Source organism: Bactrocera dorsalis, chromosome 2, assembly GCF_023373825.1.
Source record: "Bactrocera dorsalis isolate Fly_Bdor chromosome 2, ASM2337382v1, whole genome shotgun sequence".
NCBI lineage: Eukaryota > Metazoa > Arthropoda > Insecta > Diptera > Tephritidae > Bactrocera > Bactrocera dorsalis.
The window spans coordinates 98,597,232-98,622,307 of record NC_064304.1 but is presented as its reverse complement, the minus strand read 5'-3'; the positions used below and the strand labels follow the sequence as shown (position 1 = coordinate 98,622,307).

General features: G+C 31.7%; 1 protein-coding gene across 36 annotated transcripts in view; it reads right to left on the bottom strand.

The window, feature by feature from the left end:
- Window positions 1-579: 579 nt before the first annotated feature.
- LOC105231594 (glutamate-gated chloride channel) overlaps window positions 580-25,076 on the bottom strand; it is an 86,531-nt gene continuing 62,034 nt past the window's right edge. For 12 of the 36 annotated variants that reach the window (XM_049449281.1, XM_049449280.1, XM_049449288.1 and 9 more), the window contains 6 exons: window positions 20,024-20,176; window positions 19,363-19,542; window positions 14,982-15,100; window positions 12,161-12,285; window positions 11,667-11,783; window positions 580-11,448 (listed from right to left, as the gene is read on the bottom strand). In XM_049449281.1, the coding sequence (XP_049305238.1) occupies window positions 11,439-11,448; window positions 11,667-11,783; window positions 12,161-12,285; window positions 14,982-15,100; window positions 19,363-19,542; window positions 20,024-20,176 (704 nt within the window). In that variant the 3' untranslated portion in view covers window positions 580-11,438. Of the gene's footprint in view, window positions 11,784-12,160; window positions 12,286-14,981; window positions 15,102-19,362; window positions 19,543-20,023; window positions 20,177-25,076 lie in introns of all 36 variants that reach the window. The other 24 variants (XM_049449309.1, XM_049449307.1, XM_049449308.1 and 21 more) reach the window with 16 other exon arrangements.

Here is a 25,076-nt window from a genome sequence, read left to right as displayed (position 1 = left end):
ACATAATTATTCATCTATATTTTTTTAGTTAGTTAGTTGGTTAGTTAGTTGGTAGGTGTGTATGTATGTATTCATTGATGTTGCATGTGCTTAGTACTTGACTTGTGTGTGTGAATGCTGGAGGAAGACTTCAAATATGAAATTTATACAAAAGTACATACATACATACACATAAAATCGTTTGTGAGCTTTATTTCACAATAGAAAATATACAAATAGATATATTTATATTCTTCAGTTTTTATATTAACTTTTTTTTTTTTGTTATTTTATTGAATTGTTCAATTGCATGTAGCCATTATGAGTAAAATACTTAGAAACTCATTGCAAGACCGCTTCTGTCAAATTTGTTGCTTTTGTGTCTCCTTTTTGTTGATATTTATTTTCCCCGATTTTGATTTTGCGTACCACTTTTTACTTATTATTTTTCAATTACTATTAGGGAATTGTCTGCTTTACATTAGTCATCGTAGTGGAGGTCTGCGCAATTCTTATTGGAATTTCTTTCTTTTTTTTCTTTCGTGAACATTAATGTATAGTACATACCTATGTATATAAAGGTTTACTGTTAACAGTTAGTTTGTTGGTTTTGTTTTTTTTTTTGTCAGTTTTAAAAAATAAAAACATTAACTTCAGTTATCTTCACCCTAATAGAAATATACAGAAAAATAAAAAAATCTTATAAGAACTTGATTTTGAGCGGTAAGTTTGTATGGCAGCCATATGCTATAGTACACCGATCTAAGCTATTTCTTCGGAGATTACATTCCTGCCTTAGGGAATAGTTCATGCCAAATTGCATGAAGATATCTCTATGCATATAAAAGTTTCCCATATAAGAACTTGACTTTAAACCGTAACTTTGTAAGGCAACTATATGTTATAGTAGTCCGATCTGCGCAATTTCTTTGAAGGTTGTAGTGTTAGCTAGAGCAATAATCTATGCCAAATTTTGGTTAGATATTATGACAAATTAAAAAGTTGTCCATACAAGGACTGTGTTTCCACCGACCAGTTTGTATGGCAGCTATATGCTATAGTGTTCCGATCAGAATAATTTCATTTCACATATTAAATTTTGTGAAAATATCTCGTTAAATGAAAAAGCTTGCCATACAAGAACTTGATTCTGATCGTTAAGTTTGTATGACAGTTATATGATATATTTGTCTAATATCGGCGGTTTCTAGAGAAGAAAAGGATGTGTGCAAAATTTCAGAACGATATCTTAGAAACGATAACTAGTGCGCATATATGTATGTATACAGATAGACAGAAGGACTTGACCAAATCGACTCAGCTCGTTACGCTGTTCATTACTGGTCTCAACTTTTATGAAGTTCGAGGAAGAAGATTTTATTATTGCATCTGATTGCAACGAGTTAAGGGAAATTCACACACCCCAATCCTTTAATGGAACGCAGTTGGTGTTTTACGAAAAAGCCAAGCTTAAAGCTGATGACCGATCTCGCATGCTAGACTTACTATACGAGTATATAGCCGATCGACGTTTGCTTTGCGTATACTTTAGTAAGAAAGTTTTCGACTACAAGCCAGTGTCTTATGGAGAGCCTATGGGTCGCATTTATATGGAATTATTGAAGGTGACACGCGTCACTTATCAAGCCGTCATTGAGCAAGCTCGAGTTAGTTGGCGGCAGCGTCAAAATAATCAGGTCTTACATACATAAGTAGCAGTCAAAATAAAAGCCCTATTTGTATGCTTTATTTAATAAAAAAAAACTTTTGAACTGGTACTAAACCTGCAGCCTATAGACTTCTTCGCAAAGTCGGCGGGACGACTACTGGTTGCAGGAGAATTTCTATATAGAACTAGTTTCGAGCAAAGCTCGGTGGGTAATGGCAGTTGGCATGACCCCACTTTTCAACTGAGGAAGAAGCTGCAAACATAGAAAATGATGGCTGGCATAAAGGTATGTTAACAACGCGCAACACTCTAAACATCTACATATATGGATGGCCCGAAAATGTACAATGGAGTTGTTGTGGGAATATAATGTCCAGAGTAAGCAGCAAGTGTCTAGAGCAGGAAACCAAAAAAACAATGGAGTATTTCTTGGGAACTTGTCCCGCATTGGTAAGACTTCGCTGTAAGCATCTGTGGTCCCCATGACATGATACACTGGAGGAGGTATCGATAGTGAGGCCGCAGAGTGTGTTAAAATTCGTGTGAAGCGAAGGAGTCCTAAAGGATGACTACTTCTCAAGGACATATCATCTGAACTCCATCTGGTATCGCAAGGGACCAAAACCTAACCTAAAGCACAGCTGTTAAAGCTTCACCTAAACAAAATTTTTTTGCGATTTATTAAATTGTCAAGATTTCAACAATATACAGATCTCACATTTAGCACATTTAAGAATATCGTCTAGAAAAAGTCACGCTGCTTTTTCTTTAACCTACAGCATACGATATTTGCCAATCTAATATGATGAAGAATGAATGAGCAGACATTATTAAATATGTAGTTATAGCAGTGTTTTATATTATTTTGCTCCGGCGGATATGTAACTACTTCTTTCATGCATATGTGGTCATGTGTTTAGTTTCGGCATGAATTTCGGTAAAAAAGTATATCTAAATGCCAATGTTTTGCTATTTTCTTTCACTTTTTCATGGCGTAGCGAAACAAGCTTTCACTTTCCGCTAGTTAAAATATTAAATATTATTGAAGATGTAAAGTAGTTAACCTGCTTCATTCTTTCCCTGCTTCGACATACGATTTTAGCTGTCGATTTCCATAGCGTTTACAATATTAGCAAATGTCCAAGACGCCTTTTTAGCATTTAGGTGATGATATTAGAGCTTAATGCTGTTGTTTTGCTCATTGGTGCGCCTGTTTCCTCTCGCTGCGACATTTGTTTTACTGTGACACTTTTATACTTGTTAGTTCTTAACAATTATATTTAAAATTTCCTAGTTATATTTTAAATAATAATTATTATGATTTTTTTTCTGTTCATGCCGCTTTTAGTGTTTTCATTGTGTTCAGTTCTTATTTTGCAACAAAACAATTTGAATTTGAATATTTTTACAATTAATACAATTAACACAAACCCATTAAAATCTCGACTTAGTTAATTTGTAAAACAGTTACGTTTTCATTTTTATATGTGCTACATTCATATCTTTACTTATTCGCCTAATTTTTTATTTTTCTTTTATTTGTATTATTTTACACTTAACTAATAGTTATTACTACACATTTTTCTAATTTCAAAATAGTTTGAAAGTAATATTTACATGGTTTGGACATACATATGCGTAACTTAATTATTTATGTATAGCTTTTGTTATTATTTTTATTTTAATTTTTTTATATCCCATTTTTATTTATATTTTTAATTTTTTTTTTTTCATTTCTTATTTTTATTTTTATATTTTTATTTCTTATTTATTATTTTTTATCTTTTATTATTTTATTTTATTTTTATTTCTTCATTTGAATTTTCATTAATTTTTTTTCATACAGCAAATCTTCTGCATAATTGACGACTCAAATTATTATACTTTATTATTGTAGTTTCCGAAAATAATTTGAAAACATGTATAAAATTATGTTTGAGCTGGATCAAATTAGATTTTCAATGTGCCATTAGCCACTAAATTACCACAACCTATTTGCTAATTATAAAATAAGTTCTTTGTTTGCAGTTTCTCATTTCACTTGTGACATTTTTAAACCGAAATTATTTATTTCAATGAAATCATAATGATACAATTGTGCTGCTTTCAAGCCATTACAGCACGGGTTTTATAGTGTTTGATAAAATGACGATAGGAATAAGGAATGTAATAGGTATTTTCTGCACTTAATCTAGACAACTAACTTACGATTGTTCACATAAAAGTAAAAAAATATGTTAATTAACTCAATTAGGAGAGCTTTAATCTACACATCGTTCGAGAAAAGGTTAAATATGCTAATTGACTCAATTAAGAGGTAACTAATCGACTATAATGTAACAGGTATTTTATACACTTAATCTAGGCAACTAACGATTTGTTTACATAAAAGTAAAAAATATGTTAATTAACTCAATCAAGTTAGGAGAAACTGTATAGCCTCGAACAAGATGACTATTGGAACATAGGAACTATTACATAAAGTAACAGGTGTTTCATAGCCTTAATCTAAAAAGAAAACACTTAATTTTATTTATTAAGCTACATTGTGTACTCAGCATACGCAAAATAGCTTTAAATTAAAAAAAAAGAAAAATTTGTATGTCTGTACTCGATGTCAGAACAGAAAAAACTTTTTTTCTAAAATCGCATATGTGGCAAATGAAATATGGATCATTCTAAAACAATTTTTCTTAAAAAAGCAGCAAACATGCCTTGAACTTGCTGACAGTAAACACTTACACAACTGCCGTCAGGATAGGAGCAAACAGGGGTTCACCTGTCTTCATGCATATGTACGTGCGCTCGATTTATGGGGCACGCGCGAGTTCGGCAAGCATTGATTAGCAAACAGCATTTGTGAGTTTGCGAAAGCCTTCTGGCCCAGAGTGGAACGTAAATGGTTCATTGAACTGCTAGCTCTTAGCAAGGCTTACATCGCCGCAATAATAGGCGTCCTAACTGGACAGTGTCTCATTGGCACTCACGCCGTAAGGCTAAAGACTTTGGAGGACCCAACTTGTCAAACTTGCTACGAAGAAGATGTGGTGGTAACATATAGATACTTGCTTCTCCACTGTCCAGCTTTCGCCCGACTAAAGTTGAAAGATCGGGGTTGCCATACTTTTTATGGCGAATTGGCAAGAACTGATGTAAGCCGCCTCAATATACTCGTATTTGTAGCAGGCTTTAGGCGTTTTGTCGTTATGCGAAGGTCTTTTTGTAGGTTTTGTATCTTTTCTTCTATATAGCCTCTAATGTGGGCTGAAAATGAATACTAAAAAAGAAACATAATTCCAACCATAATCTGTGCCACATGATTTTGGTTTAAAAATGTCACATGCGCGTAAGTTCATTATATTCATTATGTATGGGGTTTTTGCTAAATTAATCACACTTATTCTCACGCTTAATACATAAATTTAGTATTAACACTTATATTCAAGTCTTCAACAATCTAGTTATTATTATAAATACGTTGTTATTACAATTACAATGCCTCGGTTGCTAGAAAAAACCCTGTATGCACGAGTAACTACTTCCGCGCTTTGATATTCAACAACATCCACACTCTTAACCCTCCACGCACGCCACAATGGAACGCAACTCGCATTACGAGCAACGACTTGCGGTCCACACTTCCCACAATTTCTATGCTCTCTCCTTGCTACACTTATGTATATATGTATATTTGCTTAGATGTATATAATTCCATTGTACATATATATATAGATTTTTTTTTTATACCACATATTTACTCTTTTACATAACTGTTTTTGCTCACATTTCCAACAGAACATGTTTGTATATTCTTTCAAGTTGTTACTCTTATTTATTTTTTCTTTTCGTTTTTTTTCAATATTTCTTGAAGCTTATTACATACATACATCCAACGCTAATGTCGAAACGCTTATATTTGCGCTTTTCAATCAAGCAAATTAAGTTTATAAATATATTTTAGATTAATTAAAAAATAGAAATTAATTGCAAAAGTTTTATGTACATAGCAGGAGGCAAACGAATTGAAAGTGAAAATAAAAAATTAATGCGAAAAGCAATTGAAAACTAGAGTGAATTTCGGATAACTAAACGAGCTTTGGCTATAAGTCTCAAATATTGACGCTCGCTAAGGGATTTTGCTATGTAGAATTCATTTTATACTTTGAATTGCCGGCATTACGTGCGATTCGGGAGTGGGCACACACAGGAGTACACAAGAATTACATGATTTTGAGTGTAAGTAAACTACAGTTAGCTTTATAGTAAGGGTCTTGAGATGTAGTGTTCGTACTATGTTTTTATGCTTTTGCCATACATATTTAAATTTAACTTTAAAATTTTTGGTTCTAAATTTATTTTTTATTATTTTTTATTCTGACATTAAGTTCCTTTTTTTCGTTTATTTACTTTTTTTACAATTTTGTGTGTTCCTTGTGTGTGTGCTTGAAACCAATATTTTGACTTTTATGTTCATAGTAATGTGATTAGTAAAGCTGATGGTTATTGCATTGTTTATGAATTTTTCATTTTACTTTTTCTTTTTCGAAGTAAGTGATTGTGTTCAGTGTTAGAGCTCTTTCGAAATTTCGTACTAAGTTAAGGTGTTCATATAGATTATCATACTATCCTAAATAACTAGGTTCACTTAGGTGTATACTACAAAACACGGAAATTAAATATTGGTAAAATAGTTTAAAAAATTTATACATATAATTTTGAATAATGAAAACATGGAATTTTCCCTAATTCGGTGTGTGAAAAAGTCATAAAAATATTTAATTTTTTAAATTAAAAAATATATTATAGGTACATATAGGTATATAGGTATGAGTTTTCTCTAAATATTAAGCATGAATTTCATATAACATAATCAGTTTTATTTATAACAACTACACGACAGTTATATTCGAACTTTTGTTGGTGAAAAAGTTAAAACTTCACTCAGTTGAATTGAACTTCAGATCAACCCAACTAAAATCAAAAAAATGCATTAAAGTTATCAATTATAAGAAAAAAAAACCTTCGTGATCACTCCAATCCATTGAAACTTCCTAATTGAAAGTTTATTAAGTGTTAAATGGACAAGAATATCCAACGTTTTCGAGCAAAATTTTGTTCAGCGAGCCCATTTCTGGCTCAACGGGTAAGTAAACAAGCAAAATTGCCACATTTGGGACGAAGAGCAATCTGAAAAGATTCAAGAGCTGCCATTTTAACCAGAAAATCTGTGGGTCGGTGGAATTATCGGTCCATATTTCTTCAAAAATTTTGTCGATGAGAACGTAACTGTCAATGGCGGCTGTTATCGCGCCACAACAACTGATTATTTGATGCCTAAAATAGAAGCTCGTGATCTCGACGACATTTGGTTTTAACAAGACGGCGCCACTTCCCAATAAATCAATAGATGTATTGAACAGATAATTTCACGTTTTGGGCCAGTGGATTGGCACCCTTAGACTTTTTCCTGTGGGGATATATAAAGTGTAAAGTGTATGTGGACAATCTTGCTTCGATTCAGGCCTTTGAGCAAAATATCAAAATTGGACTTGACAGATGGATCATCTGAAACATAGCCGCATCGAACATGTGAACGAGATAGTATTCAAAAAATGAATGCCAAAGAATGTTCTTTCGAATGATAATAACCAGTCCATCTTAAATTTGAAGTTTCTATGTTTTTTCTTTAAAAATGTAGGGATAACATTTCAGTTTATCGACACTCTAGCCAACCCCACTTTCACAAAGTTGAATACTGTAATACCACAGAAAAGTTGAAGTTAGACAATATTTCAACTTAAATATTTTTGACACATTGAGTTAATAATAATAATTGATAAAAATGCAGATTGTTTATTAATAACGAGAATAGAAAACTTCAACCAAAATGCAGTTGGGTTGAAAACCGTAACCAATCTCCACACAGCTCGTAAGTTGTAAACTGAATATCGGGGAGAGGCAGCTCGTAACAGCTGTTACAGACAGCGCCTTAATTAGCTCAATTAGTAATTGGCTTGATTGTTTTTTGTTAATATTTCTTTATTTATTGAATGCTTGCTTTTTAGTTGATTCACGTGGCTCCTATAAAATATTTGCTAAAAATACTTTCACGTGTCATAATTAATTTGTTAATAAAGATAATTTTTGAATCATACTACTTAACTAGAAATTAATGAAATTTTTTTAATGTTTATTAAAGTTATTTTTCAGTGTGTACGTTAAGCAAAAATCTACAGCTTGCAACGAAAAGTTTTTGAGAAATTATTTAAATTTCTTTTACTAATAAAATTTAACTATGCTAATAAGTTTTACACAACAACAATTTATTTTAATTAATTTACAAAAAACATGTAATTGAAATATTGTATTAATTAAGATTTTATTAAGTAAAATATTAACATCAAAAATGGTTTAAAATTCATACAATAAAAAAATGATGTGTAGCTTGAAGTAAAACCAAACTTTATTTAAAAAATCATAATTTAACTAGAATACTAATTAATTGAAATCAATTTAAATAAGTGCGTTAGAAAAATATTTCAAATTGAATATATGTAGTAAAAACAATTTGAATTTTGTAGTTGTACCCACCAGTTAATTGCTAATTTTTTAAGCCTCGAAACAAAACGCATTCAACGAATTGGATTAAATTAAATAATTCAATTTTTGGATTTTACAAAAAACATTGACTTTTTATTTTACAAACAAATATTAACCTATGTAAGCTTTTATAAATACACAGTTTTTTTTTTGCTTAATTTACACGCTTAGTAACACACTTAAGATAATTGTCAAATATAAAGTTAATGCAACAATATTCCAATGACGCTTTTATTTTGTTTTAATTCCATATGATAACAAATCATTGCAAACATATTTACAAACATAATTGACGATCTGGCCGCTAATAGTTTTGATTGAAAATTTTATGTCAGTTGAGAAATGCAAAAGCTCGAATAAGACTACATTTAGACTTAGATTAACAAAAATGTATGTTCCGATTTTTTGTTAATTAAAAAAAGAAAATTAAATAATAAACTTAAAATTTGGTGCGAATATTTTTTGAAGAAATGTAAAGTAGTGGCAATAACCGCATTTCAATTTAGGAACATTTCGAACAATTTGCTAATTTAGTCAATCAGCATTTTCCCAAATATGTGTTAGTCTATACAATGCACTAATTGACTGAATTCAAGGACTGCGAAAAAATTTAAAATAAAAGGAATAAAAAAAATAATAAAAAAAATTATCGTGACCTATAATTGGTCTCTCATTTTTCAGCTAGAGATTCAATGACGTCGGCAACTAGGGTAAATTTTTGTGAGAGTGCGTTAAAGACGGCGTCTAAAATAAATTTTCGATAGAAAACTCGCAAAGATTTACTACTTTTTCGCCATATTATAGTAATACAAAAATGAAGCCTAAGACTGTCTAACTTTAATCATAATTTCTTCTCTGTTTCACAATTGATATTAATTCCAAAAATTTATAATAATGGTATACGCTATTAATCTGAAAATTTTGGCAGTTTCAGACATGAATTTTCTAAATTTTCTGCAGTAAGTTTTCTTAAAACAGTGAGATGAACGAGTAGTCATAATAAATGGGTTTTATGAAAATGCAATGCAAGAAATTTAAGTACAATATGTCAAAATACTTTCTTCAAGCGAATATTTAAGAACATTCGTAAATTATTGATAATTATAGGCAAAAATACTACAATCAAATGAAAATTAAATTAATGAAAAAATCTCAGCGTCGTAATTTCACGTCATTAATTGAACGGAATTTCTGTGAGGCATCAAGATAAATCCTGAGTACCATATAAATGTTCTGTAGGTATGTGTGTGTTACTAGGTTGGACTAAACAAGAACCCAGACATATAGCATTTGCTGTGCCAATGATTTGGACCAAATTAAAGGATCATGCAACTGATTGTTATTCTTGTTGGACTCAAAAAAAAGCCATTACCACCAAGTCCAAATACACTACTCAGTATCCATACTTTTTTTGGCCAACAGACCTATCCTAAGTATTGCCGAACTACCTGTGTTAAAGCATCCGGAACTTGTTCTAAGTCAGCACGATGAAGTTTCTGAAGATAGTAACCCAATTTGTAAACCATCAACTTCAAAAGAGCCATACTGATTGGTACGTGATTGGAATCTGTTTGAAAAACCGGCTGAAATTTTGGCGTCTAGTTGAAAGGACTGGAATTTAGTTTCTACTGATACATAACTGTCTTATTTTACGACGACATGACGATAGAGCGTAGTATATATAGAACGATATAATAAGCAGGAAAAATTTGTTCGGAAATGTTTTGTGTGGATTGTCCAAAATATTCTAAAACCTAACCATAAATCGAAAAATTACGAAGATTTCTATAAAACTTTGGGAATCTTTAAGCTTTTTCTTTAAAAATGCATATGCTAAATTCTTATCGGGATTTTTACTCGCAAATTTCGGTGCGGTGAGTGACAAACAAGGTGAGAGCTTTCATCACAACATTTTCATAGCGGAGAAGCGCTATCAAGACAAATGGAACGCAGGAATGCTAGCAGATTATTGCTGAAGACTTAAAAAAACTACACCAGAAGCCAAATAATCACGAAAATCATAAGTTTTCTCTATATTCAGTAATAACTAGTCCCTCAGTTTTCAAGATATAATTTTGAAATTTTGGAAACTTCATTTTCTCTTTAAGAAGCTGCTCATATCGGACCATTATAATATATAGCTGTCATACAAATTGAAAGATCGGAAAGAAATGCTTGCATGGGAAACTTCCTCATTTGACGTGGATTTCTGCTTGAGGTAATAATATAATCTCCGAAAAAATGGTTCAGATCGGTTAATTATAGCATATAGCTTCCATACAAATTGAACACATAGTTAATAACAGAAATACACTTGTGAAGGCTATATTAGGCATTAGTGCAGCCGAAGTTAATGTTTTTTCTTGTTCATTCTTATATTATTGTTTAGTGGTTCTACTATATTTAATACTTTATATGAGTTTTCATGTGACAAAAAAAGTTAAAACTGGGTTAAGCAATGTAAACCATTTATAGAATTTTGTTTTGAAATCGATGGCGAAAATCTGTTATCTTTTTTAATTCTTCCATATAGCTGATAATGTGTTTACGACTTGAGCATGGCCATTTATACTGTTTGACTAATTGCTTGTACGATAATAGTCGTTTCAGATAGTCGCTTAATTAAGTCAATTAGCGGAATGTATAGACTATTATTTAGAGGGTAAAATGTTGCATTGACTGCATTAAGCGGTACTCTGAAACATATCTAAAGTTAGATTATAATTAACAAACCGCGATTTAAACAAAATAAATGTTATTATAAGAAACTTAAATTAAATGATTAAATTTACGACTGTTTATGTTAATTAGATGACATTCGCTATACATACATGAATCTCCTAATTGTTAACCTGCTTAGCTTATTTACGTGCATAAATTGCCTATTTCAATCATTTTAGCTATTTTATTAAATTAATTTAATTTTTATAGTTAAAATAAATATTAATTTTTATTGAGCTATATTTTTGCCACTCTCGCTGTCAGCGTTTACTGCCGTTCTTTCACGATGTACGTATGTATAATATGTATGCATGCATGGCACTTAATTTTTCAAGTTATTCGCGCGTAATGCTTTTTTCGTTTTCGTTTTTTTGATTTTACGATTTTTCGATTCTACATAGCTTCTTATGCCTAGTTTTCTGCACTGCTGTATTTTCATAGATATGAACATCACACAAACGGAACACCTTTAGAAGGTCCTTTAAAATTTCCAATGAACATATGTGGAAGAAGCCAAACCAATGCAAAGCAAATCAAACGAAAGCAAATGATAATAGAAATGAAGAAAATAATAAAAATAAAAACAAGAAAGGAGAAATAAAGAAAATATATAGATTAGCGTTAATGACTTTTCTAACAGTTTTTTTTTTTATATATGTCATTCAAAATTTCAGTTAATTAAGATTTAGGCATTTACTCATCCTCCTCTTCCCTGAAGAGATATGTGCTCCAGTAGACCAAATTGAATAACGCAAAGACCAGCGGAAACGTTATTCGTGATATAACATCGATTCTCTTCGATCTAGAACATTGTCTGTGGTGAGTGAATTGTGCAGCAGGCGTAATTAAAATATATATACGCAAAGGAATTGATTAGTTGATAAATCGCAGTAAAAGTTTGTGTGAGTTTTTATACGGATATTGTGTAAATTTAAAAGCAAAAATTCAAGCAAAAAGAAATTGTTGAAGCTCAAAGCACAAACAACAAATTTAATTTGTAACAAATTTAAAAAATAAGTGCAAACATTTGCATACATACGTTTTCTTAGCGCATATTTGCAAAACAACTCAACTCAACTCAAAAACGGCCAAACTCAACTGCAATTACAACTCAACTCAAAACAAATCAAGTCCAAAGTAAACAAAATACTTGCAAGAGCATTCTGGAGCAAGTGGTCTTTAATTGCTTACCTTGTAGGAAACTTTGATAGCCAGGTCTTACAGCAGTTTGGACGTTTGGGCGGCTGCATATGCACCTCGCATTGGCGCAACTTCTCCAGGGCCATCGGATCGCCGGGGTGACGCACCAGTGGCTTCTAAATTTGCATTTTTTCGTGTTGGCGCACATTTTTCAATTTCATGAAGAATGCCCACGCACCATTTGTTGTTGTTATCGTTGTTTGGTTGTTGTTGGTTTTGAACGATGATAGAGGAAGGTTTTTTGATATTGATTGTTTTTTTTTTGTTTTGATTGATAGTTTGAGTTATGCATAATGTTTAAAAACGTTTTGAAATCATTTGTTTTTTTTTTTTTGTTTAATTTAATTTAATTTAATTTTTTTGTTTGTTAATTTAGTTTGGTTGGTGGTGAAGAATTGAGGTTGTTGATGTCAATCGGAATGACAAAATGAAAAAGGTTTCGAAATAAAGAATAATTGAAATGTTAATATTGTTATAGTAATGAATTTTGCACTGCCAATTTTAATTAATTCTTGTATAAAACTTAATAGTTAATAATTAAAAGTAAACATAAAAATAATTAGTGCTTAAATACTAATTATAAACAGTAGTTATTAATCGGGTTTTATGCAAAAGTTATGTGTTAGTTTCAAATTTTGTATTTAAAGTAACGGTAATAAAGGAATTATTGAATTAGTAAGAAATGTATAGAATCAGCTTCCTCTTACTTGGGTAGTTGAATTTAGGGCGTTAAGGACCTAAACATCAGCTAGCTAGATGTACTGCAAATATCTAAAATTAAGCAAAAGCTGTCTTCGATTCGCCATTGCTCTGCTCGTTGCTGCTCTCTTGTCAAAAAAATACAACAACATGGTCGCGTTGAATTCGTACAAGAGAGTATGCGATAACCTTACTAAAGGGTTGAATTCGCACAGGAGAGTAAGCGTTTACCTCATTAAAGTGCCTAGCAGCTATCTTCAATGCTACCAAGTTTTATTTTGCATACATTCGATCAGTTTGACTATTGTGAATGGTTCGAGTGACATATTAAATTACAAATTTCTTATTTTTCCTATATTTTTAAAACCTAAGAGTTAAAATCACTTATGGTTCGCTGCAGAGTAACGCTTGGCGAATCGAAGACTGCTAATTTCTACTAGCTAAAAACTTCAAACACAAATGCCTCAACTCGATATAAATGATATAACGCAAAATTGAAGAATTTATGTTTAAAAGTGGCGCTCATCTAGAGGAGAATACCAGAATCCCATAAATTTTAGCTTGACTTTTAATAATGATACTTTTTTAATAATACTATTTGTATTGAAGGCAAATCTACCATAACCTTATTTAAGTTAGACACAGCGATTGTATCGTTTTTGCCCTGGATTTTCGGAATCTAAATCCGCTCATGGTATGCTTCGCGATATGAATATGTCAATTACAAGATATGGTATGTTGAGAGCCTCTCTCCAATGCTAACATGATGGTTTTCGAATGAGATCTCATATTTTTTCGAAGTTAACGTCATTAACAGAAGAAATTCGTCAACTATCTCATGCGAGGAGCATTTTGCCATCTTACTATATAAGTATACTGCTCTAAGCACTTACTTAGTATACATTATGTGGTAAGAGTACAATTTTACTTCCATAAATCGAACTTCTTCAACTCGGAGTTCTCCATAACTCGAACTCTTGAATCTTGAATAAAAATCAAATTTTATAAAAATTTTCCTCCATAACTTGAAAACCCTCTAACTCGAAGTGTTTTTTATGAATTACGCTGATTCGAGTTAGGTTAGTTCAATTTCGAAGTAAAAGGTGTGTTTTTAGACATCTGGTTTTCAAATAGAAACAAAATGCATATAATTTAATCTTATGGCCAAGATTTAAGCTTTTTGATAAAAATAAAAGTTTTGTCAATATGTTTCAAAAAGATTTCGGGCTAGTGACCGCCGCGGCTAGTCGAAAGGAATAAATTCCATTTTCGACGACTTTTCACAGCAAATATACCTCTATTACCTTCCAAAGCGTCAATCGCCTCAAGCTTATCTGCGTAGATAAGCGGCTTCTTATAACCCCACAAAAATAGTGCAGCGATGTGAAATCGCCATAATACGATCACCAAAAGCGCCGTTAGTTGTATGGGAGTTGGAACCGAAGGTCGTCGACATCAACATCATTCAATTCAGACAAGAAAAAGTCAATAACCATGACTTCACAGCGTTCCTCATTAGCTGTAGCATTTTTGAAAAAATATGTGCCGATTGATTCCATTTGCACATAGAGCTCGCCAAACAGAGACTTTTTGAGGATGTAACGGCGTCTCAATACATCAAATGCAACAATTTGATTTTTCCTCTCAACCAAAAGTGAACTTCGTCACTGAATTAAATTTTTTTGGGAAAATCGATAACTATGGCCATCTCGTTTCGGCCCCATTCACAGAAAGTGCATCGCAAAGTATTGCCTCATTGAAAACCACATGTTAAAAAAAAACACGTAACCTATTTCCAAAAAAGTAGTAAGGATCTAAAAATACTTAAACATAACCGACTATATCTGCTCTAAAGTAACTGTTTGCTTGCTTGAGGTTGGCACTTCAACTCAATTCATGTCTAACCAAAGAGTCTTAAAAGTTCTAAAGTTTTGTAGGGCATATTTCCTGACAAGAAATGAGTTAGGGACAGCTAAGTTTTTTTAAAGCTAGGTAAAGTCAATACATTATAGCAATAAATATACCGTTAACACTAAAAATTATAAACTATCAAAATAATGTTAAGGATACACGAGTAAATATGCATGTAAGAGAATAAGCTTTTGACAAATACCATTGCGAATGTTGCATTACTGTCAGTGTCGAGCAGATCTGAAGCAGCGTCTAAGCTGGCCTGCTCCAAATCGCGACGTTTCTTTTTCAAATTCTCCTTATGTATGTCTGCGGCCCGATCCGTATATAATTATGTTGCATGGGATAAAAAATGTTGGACAAGAATTTATTTGTTCCACACAAGATTTGTGCGCGCATATGTGTGCGTGTGTTTGTGTGCCAATGTGGAAGATGGTATTTACATGCATGCAACATTTATAGTGTTGTTATTGTTGTTGTTATTTTTGCGATTACACAAATTTACGGAAAATGCAACAGATACGAATAGACACAGCAATAAGTGATGTTTTTTTTGGAATTTATACGAGAGAGAAATATCGTAGTAAATGAGAAAGTCAGTAGGGAGTCAGAGGTGGAGAGCGAACACGTGGGCGACAAAAATTAAAACACAAAAAGACAAATGTACATGCGCAATAATTTTCAGCAACGAAGGCATAAGAAACCAAGAGACACAGATAATTGCACATTTAGCGAAGTAAGTACACAGCGTTACCAGATGCAATTAAAAGAAAATTTTAATAAAAAATGCATAAGAATTGAAGGGTAAAATTTCAAACGAATTGAATATGTGTATTGCAACGAGTTGAAAAATTTAATTGAAATAAAAAAATAAAAATAATTTTATTAAAATAATTTATTTAAAATAATTAAATTAAAATTATATGTATGAAATCATGTTCGCACCAGCGTATGTATATGGCATGAAAAAAGAAGAAAAAATATATTTTATGTAACAAAACATTGTAAAAGTTGTAATTGTAATCAATAATTACAAAAGACAGTAATCAAACAAATTATGCGCGTGTTAAATGCAATTATATGATAATGATTATTTTATATAGAAATGACAAATATTTCCAAAATACATTTTACGTTCATTTATTTTACATATTTTTATCAGTTTATTGTGTTAGTTAGTATTTGCAGTTTTTGTTGGTGCGAAAAGGTTGGATGAAATAAGAAAATAGAATACTTGTATTAGTAGAGTATCCTGAGCGTGGACTCGGTAGTCAACAGTTATTATTCATTTGTTAATTACATGAAATTTCAATTATGTGAGCTCTGCTATGTTCAGTAGTATTTGTGAGAAACCAATTGTTTTGTGACCAATTTAAACTTTTTTTGAGTAAAATTTTTAATTATTGAATTACATGGAGCTTATACAAACAAAATATAAAATTATAACTAATTATAAATACAGAACTTTAAAAAGAAAACCATTATTAAAAGCAAAAACAAAAAAGAAACGTTAAATTATTTTGCACCGTAGCTATAATACCCTTCACAAAAAAGTTTACATACAACAACTTGAATTGATAGTACAGTTTGTATGATAACTATATGCTATCTAATCTGCACAATGTCTTCGGGGATTTCACTATTATCTTAGATAGTAACCCATACAAAATTTTAAGAAGATATCTCATCAAATGAAAAAGTTTTGTATATGCTTTCGATCATTCAGTTTGTATAGCAGCTATGTATATGCTATACTGATGCGATCTGAACAATTTCTTCGAAGAATACATTATCGACTTACACAATAATCCATACCAAATTTCTAGATTATCTTAACAAATAAAAAAGATTTCCTTACAAGAACTATATTCGGTTCGTTCAGTTTGTAACAGGTCAATTAAAAAGCCCCCGACGTAACACTTAGATGGCGCTGCTAGAATTAAATCCATATGATTTTCAGTTTGCCATAACCTTCAAAGGGCAGGTGTAAGAATTGAACAGTTGTCAGATCATTACTTTGTGAACTGTATGTATCATTTTGAGTAAAGGAACTTTTATTATTGTGAAAAAATGTACAAAAAAAATTTCGCGTGTTAATAAAATATTGCTTTTTGAAGGTTGATAGTTGACGCAAAAACTTTACTTCATTACAAGTTTCCAGACACAGCGCCAGGAAAACCAACCTTCATGGATTGGTATGCTAAGTTTAGACGTGGTAAAATGAGCGTTGAAGACGGTGAAGGCAGCAAATGCCTAAAAGACGTTGTTATCGACGAAAACATCAAAGAAGTCCACAAAATAATTTTGGTCGACCGTAAAGCGAAGTTGCTCGAGGTAGCAGACAGTCTGAAAAGGTATCAACTGAGCTTTTACATCATATCATTCACGAATATTTGGATGTAAGAAAGCTCTGTGTAAAATGTGTGCGGCGGAGACTCCCTTTTGACCGAAAACAATGACGGCTTGATGATTCGGAACACTGTTTGGAGATCTTCTAGAGTAATAAGTAAATAGAGTGATAATGGATGAAGCACGGATCCAAAATTTAATCCGTTGACCAATCCACAGTCATACGAATGGTACTGCACACGTTGAACCCGCTCCAAAACGTGGATAAGCGCAACAGTCGGCAAGCCAAGGCGTTTTCTATATTTTCTATATCTATATTTTTAGATGCGTATGAAATAATTTGGTTTGACTACCTTCAAAAAGGAAGCACAATCAACAGCGAATATTACATAGCGTTACTGGAACGTTTGAAGAATGAAATCGCTGGAAAATGGACGCATTTGAAGACATCATAATGTGTCGCAAGTTAGTAAAAACGGTGACGAAAATCCATGAATTGTGCTTCGAATTGCAGCCGCAACCACCATATTCCCTAGAGCTAGCTCCCACCAACTATTTCCTGTTCTCGGATCTCAAAATAATGCTCGCTGGCAAGTAACTGTTGTCGAACGAAGAGGTGATCGCCGAAACTGAGACCTTTCATGAGTTAAAGGACGAACCGTATTGCAAAAATGGTATCGAAAAGTTCGGAGGGTTACTATAATCAGTGTATTACACTTGAAAGGACATACAAGTATTATGTTGAATAAAAAATCGGTTTTTGTGAAAAAAATATGTTTTGTTTTGGTAGTGCGGGGACTTTTCAGTTGACCTGTTATGACATGTTAAAAATTATTTCCGCAAAATTTCGGTAAGATATCTGGTCAAACTAAAAAATTTTTCTTACACAAAAAGAAGAACTTCATTCTATAGTAATCAAATATCAACGGGTGAGACAAGTGAGCAAATTTTTGGAATGAAAAAACAGATCAGATCGATATTAAAAACTAAGGAACTAGTTCGCTTAATATGCCCTGTTGAGGGTATAAAATTTAATGAATATAATAAAAAAGTAATAATAAAAACTGAATAAAACTAAATGTATTCAGTTTACATACATAAATTGGCTATGCTGCAGCTCAAATGTAATTCAATAAGTAATTTACTCGTTAAGCATGCAAATTTAATTAATTTCAGTTTCAGTTTTTAAGGCTCGCTTTCTGGCTTGTCGCATTTCGTGTGTAAATAAGTTGTTTACTTTAACGAAAACTAATTCAAAATGTATGCAAAAAAATATTTCTACCACATACATATGTAAATATGTACAATATCGTCACTTAAAATGCAAAATGACGTAACAGCACTTTTCAAAAATTTACACCCCAAAGAAAAAGCATATAATAGAAACCACACATATTGAAATAAAATTTGAGTTTTTGTTATAAAATGGTTATGTATCGGTTATAAAATGGTTATATATAGGTTATAAAATGGTTATATGTTGGTTATATAATAGAAACCACACATATTGAAATTAAAATTTGAGTTTTGGTTATAAAATGATTATATATCGGTTATAAAATGGTTATATATAGGTTATAAAATGGTTATATGTTGGTTATATAATAGAAACCAAACATATTGGAATAAAATTCGAGTTTTGGTTATAAAATGGTTATATATTGGTTATATCTGACAGCGGGAGCTCAAAATGTTATGATACATATATTTTAATGATGTAGTAAAATGTATGCAATAATAAACTCAATTTTGATTTTTTTGAATCTACGTAGTTTTGCATTTCAGGTGACGATATATAATTTACAACTGCAATACATATGTACACATGTATGTATGCAGTTATGCTCGAACCATTTTTAATTTACTCAATGTTTTTTTGCCTACAAATTGTTGTGGCGCTTCATTTTTTTTTACAAAATCAACATTGGCAAGCATCTGTTGTGTTGTTATTGGTTTTGTTATTCATATTTTGCATAAATAATATAGTTTACTGTTATTTTATCACATCTGTTAGTAAGCTAGTTGCTTGGTTACATTCGCACTCATTTTGTGTTTTTGTTGTTTTATACATATTGTATTATTATTATTTTATTTTTCGTGTAGCAGTGTAGTTGTGTTGTATTTACAGTTACACACACACACAGACATTCCAAATATGTGAAGAAAAAGTAAACAAAATACACCATCAATTAATACAAATACATTGAATAAGAAGCATATAAAATCTCAATTACTAGCTTTATTCAAACCTGAACGGGAGGCATAGTTCACCAGCGCGAATTCGAGCAAAGCGCCAAAGACGAAAGTCAAACAGACGCCGGTCCAAACGTCGATCGCCTTCGTGTAGGAGACAGGCGGCAGTGAGGCATTTATGCCAGACGTTTGCGTGGCCATGGTGAGCAGCGTGGTCACACCTGTAATACATCAATCGAATAATGTCACGAAGCGCTAACGGTGCAGCCAAGTTCATTCCTTGCTAACACACAAACACATACAAAATATTATAGCTAAGGAACTAAGTAATTACGGCAGATAGAACTTAACTGAAATATTTTTTTTTTTTTTTTTTTTTTTAATGAGTAGGTTCACTATGAAAATGAAAAACAACACGTAACAGATGTTCTTTTTTCGATGTTTGTTTACAACTTTAATTGCTGGTAGTAGTATTCTGAAAGGAGTACTCGAGCCATGAATTCCATAACAAATTGCTACTTTTATAAAAATTATATATTTAAGTGACTATGTATTTAATAAAGTTGTGTGTTATTGAAAAGAAAACTCCTTTGTTTGCAAGTTTTCGTTTTTAATGATTTTTATTTTTTGCTTTAACTTGACTGTGCTTTTTGTTGTTTTACTTAGTTTTTGGTCTTTTTTTTTTGCTTTGTTTCGACTTACCCAATGACACACGTGCTGGTACGGCGCCTTGATCAAGCCAGAATGACACCCATGAGACAATGACCAACATACAGCATGGGATATAAATTTGGATTAAGTAATATGAGAATTCTCGCTTGAATAGTAGATCGACTTTGAGGCAACTGTATTCACCTATGAGTATACAAGGTATCGTACATAAAAGTCAAAACCGAAAACATTTCGTTGGGGCGCTCACACAAAACATAAAACAGTTATGAAATATACACATATACAAATGAAAACATCAAAAACAAAAACATCAAAAAATTACAAAAAATTACAAAAAAATAACCTCATAATTGACTAATTAAATTAGTGAATTTTGATTTAAAAAAATATAAATATTTTGGTAGAAAAAATGTACAAGTACACGTGGTTAAATACAAATGCTGCAGTGCTTTTTCACATTTATTTCTTATAAGGAAGCATGAACACGTAAAACAGTTGGTTTTTGTTATGTTTGAACTTTGGTTTTAAAGCGCGTTCCCTTAAGGGGTTAAATGTGTTTAAAAAAATCGGCAACACTTCTAGAATAATGTCCTAAATTTTCAAGTTGATCCGAGTTACAGTTTCAGAGGTACAGCCTTGAGAACTTGTGCTTTCGAGGCTAGCTAGGCAAACTCGAAACTGTGTTTTCGAAGTCGGTTGGCGAGATTTCTCGAGAACTACTCAACCGATCTTCATGAAATTTTACACAGGTCTTTGAAATACAATTCTTAAAAACTTGGATGAAGGACTTTTTTCTCTTACAACTATTTGAAGAAAAATAGTCGTGAAATTTTCACTGAAATTTTAATTGTTTTGTAAAAATGTCTGTCAAACATACAATTTTCAGTTTTTTTCCTTCGTCCAAGTTCTAAGTTAAGGTTTTAACTAAAACACGTTTATTTCACTTTAGATAATCCAGTAAGAGATCACCGGAAATGGCGTCGCAATGGCCAAGTTTAAAATATTTTTTTCTAAAAGTTTCAAAAATTCTAATTTTATAATATTTTGTTCCAAAAATTTCAGAATTTCTATGTTAACAGTGTATGTTTGTAACAAAAAAAAATTCTAATAAAATATTTAATTTTTTTTTTAGGAAAAAAAAATATTGTCGAAAAAGGCTGGTTTTTACCTAAGGAAACCCATGTAACTCCTTAAAGCGCGTTCACAAACGCACTATTTTTTGACATAGTTTCTGTTTGGTGCCCTATCGAAGAAGAAAGATCGAAAACAGCATTTTCGGCATATTTTACGGTTTCACTATTAAAAGCTTAAAAATGCTGTTCAAGCAAGAAGAAAATCAAGTGATGTGTATGGCGAAGATGTATTGACCGAATGCCAATATAAAAATTGCAATTTCGATTTTGAGGATGCACTACGACATGGAAAGACCCTTCAAGCCGATTGGTCACTATGATTGTGTGATATCACAACGTTAGACTTTTTCCTGTGGAGATATGTAAAGATAAAACTCTATGCGGACAATCACGCTACTTACTAGTCGAAATACTCGAACGAGTCAACGAAAATTGGACTCAACGGATGGACCATCTGAAACGTATGTAGACGCGGACAACATTTGAAAGAGATAAACTTTAAAAAATAAATACCATATTCTTTCGAATGATAATAAACATTATCCATTAAATTTTAACTTTTTGTTTTTTTCGATAAAAAAGAAAGGAATCTTGAAATGGTACAGCCTTTATAAGACAAGCTGTGTTTGCGTCGGGCCTTAAAAATTTAAATATGGAGCTGAAACGGCTCAAACCCTCATCAGTTGGTTATATCTATTGATACTATACATAGTATTCCAAATTAGCAATAACAACAATTAAATTAAAAATATTCAAGTGATAATTAGAAAACTTCGGATTTTATGCTTTTAAACTGCCGTACAGTAGAAAATTAGCCATTGAAAAACTTTCGATTTTTTTTTTAATTTTTCAAAATTTTTTTTTTTTTATTTTTAAACAATAATTTGCTTTTATCAGTTTTGTTGACATTTTTCTAACAATGACATTTCATTTTTCGGTTTCTGCTTCCATAAACGACTTTTCTTCACTAGAAAGAACACTGCATTTTGCGAAAACCAAAAAGGCAATAAGTCAAAAATGATAAGTTTTTCTTTTTTAGTCATAGGCAAACATAAATAACAGCAGCGGTTTTAGATTTTTTCGAGAGTTTTTCTTCGTATAGCAACAAAAATGTTAACGGAATTGAAACGTATTTTCGAAAATTGTAAATATATGCTATTTTGTAATTTTTAAGAATACATTCTATTGTTCATTTCCGTTAATTTGTTGACCAAGCGTTCCATACTCTTCAAGACAAAGTTGTTTATTAGTACACATTCTCATATTTTTGTAACTTCTTGCATTACATTCTTTTTTCAAGCTTTTTATAATCTTTTATTTGTTTTGCTTTTTTTTCAAGTTTTTACGTAGTTTTAAATTCGATTTTCCCAATCTATCTCATCAATGCATCTGGCATATAGAATTGTTCATTTATTGTCCAATTTCAATTTGTCTTGCATTGTGAAGTTCTTCGCAGAAATCGCAAAATTGGGTGGAAAGTTAAGTATGTAAGTTTGGTAGTTCTGAAAGTTTTGAGAGTTTCTATGTTATTTGCGTAGTTGTTGGCTGTGGTTATATAAGTTATGTGTGTGTGTATTTGGTTATGCATGTTTGAAAGCGTGTATGCGTGTGTGTGTCAAATGAATTGGCGCTAGTTGTGGTTTTTAGTAGTTTTTAGCAGTTTTTTGCATTTATAGCAATAAAATTTTACTAAAAATTTAAACAAAATTGTTATAAGGGTATATTGTCATTTAAGTTAAGTTTAGTCAGTGATCAGTGTTGTGTACTTAAAGTATGTTACTCAGAAATGCTGCTAATATTGCACGTTGTCTAATATTTTCTAACCGTCTAAACACCAAAGGCACAACGGCAACTAAAAGTACTAAACAATTCAAACAAATTTTTTTGTTAATTAAATTTACCACTAGACTTTACTATTTCTGCGTTTGTATGTATATATTTTTGTTTATAAATGCATACGATATTTATTTAATTCTTTTTTATTTTAGTTATTTTGCTACTTTCAACTAATTTAGTGGATTGCTTTAAATTTTGGCCATTTTTTGTGTGAATATATTATTTCAATGAAAGAAAATATTATAACAAATACTAAAGTTTCTCGAAAATAATGTAAACTGTCTAATATTGCAATAATATTTAAATGAATATAACAGTATATTTAAAATTTTCAAAAGTCCATGCTTCAAACTCAAAATGCAAATGAATATTAATTGTTGAAAATAGTGTGGCAGTATATTTGCTTGGCTGAGAAAATTATTGGCACTGGTTTTCGAAAATGTTCAAATCAAAATTTTTAAATTTTAACCTACGACTCGATATCTGGTATTTTATGCACTGCAATATGTTATAATATTTATAAACTAGCAAAAAATTGTATATGTACTTAAAATAAAATATTTTCTTCCTGATATAAAAACAAAAATCTTCCAGGGCTTCAAAAAAAAAGCGCGCAGGAATCGGCTGGTTAAGTTATGTGAGCTGCATGCAATACCTTACTGTTTGTTACATAAGTAGACAGAGAGCTTTAGTAGTTGTGAGTTATTTCTCATTTTGTAGGCCAAATTTTGAAACTACATGTTTCTGAAAGAATTTGTAGAGATCTAAATACCCCTTGGCACATGAAAAAAAGGAATAAAGTAAATAGATATACAAGTATGTGCACAAATCTGCAGAGCTAAGTTGATTTCGTTAAAGAGATCATATAAAATGCACTAGCTCAGAAATAGAAGATAATTGAAGCTAAACATCTGCCAGGAAGCTTAAAGGACAAAGAAAATATCAAGTATTGGCTTAGAAGACAAAATTTATCAAAGATTAAAAAGCTGCAACATATGTACATATATCCGCAGAGCAAAGGTTGCCTATACATACATATATACTAGTATGAGCAAAAAATAGGGTTTCTCCGTAGCGATCGTTTGAGTTTGCTGAATAGCCATAAGCCGCACGGAGCTAAATTCGACGAATTCACGAGATTGGTTAAAATTTTGGCGAAAAACTCATGAAGAATCAAAGCAGTATGCGACGGTGCATTATCGTGCTGCAAAAAGCAAGAGTTGTCGGTTCATAATTCCGGTCTCTTTTTCTGAATAGCTCCGAGCAAGCAACGCATAGCACTCAAATAAAATTCCTTGTTGACAATTTGGCCGGTCGGAACGAATTCGAAGGGAACCACATCTCGATAATCGAAGAAAACTGTCAACATAACCTTCATGTTTGACCTGCTTTGATGTTGATTTTTTGGCTGGGTTCACCTTTGCCGCTACATTCGGCCGAAAGACGTAGTAGTCGTCGATTCGCAAGCAACAATTTCTTTATTTTATTGACGTTTTGATCACTAGTTGCCTTTGATGGCCGTTGTGAACGTGGTTAGTCGTCAACGCGTTCGCGATCCCTTTTGAATAATTTTTACCAATGAAAAAGACTTGCTCCCGACAAACAATTATCGCCGAAGGCCTGTTCCAACATTTTGAAAGTCTCGCCACCAGAAATTTGATTCCGCACACAAAATTCAATGGAAATTCTTTATTGAATAATTTAATTCATAATTAAAATCGCCAAATGCACTTTATGTACTTCAGAAAAGCAAGCATATACTAGACACGATTGATTATTTCATGTGAAATTTGGCACAGTGACATCTGTCACAGTCATACCAACCTAGAAAAAAGATTTCGAAGAATGGCCTTTCATGCGAATTAAAAATGCATGCCTACAGTAGTACTCGTATAGTACGAGGTGTGTTCAAAAAGTATCGCGAATTTTGTGTTTTTTCAAAAATTATTTATTTATTCATGAATATCTATTTTGTCCCCTTCAAAGTAATCCCCATGAGATATTATACACTTGTGCCAACGGTTTTTCCAATCTTCGAAGCACTTCAAAAAATCATTTTTTTTATCTTCTTCAGCTCCTCCTTCGATGATTCAAGAGAAGCGTAACGGAGTCCT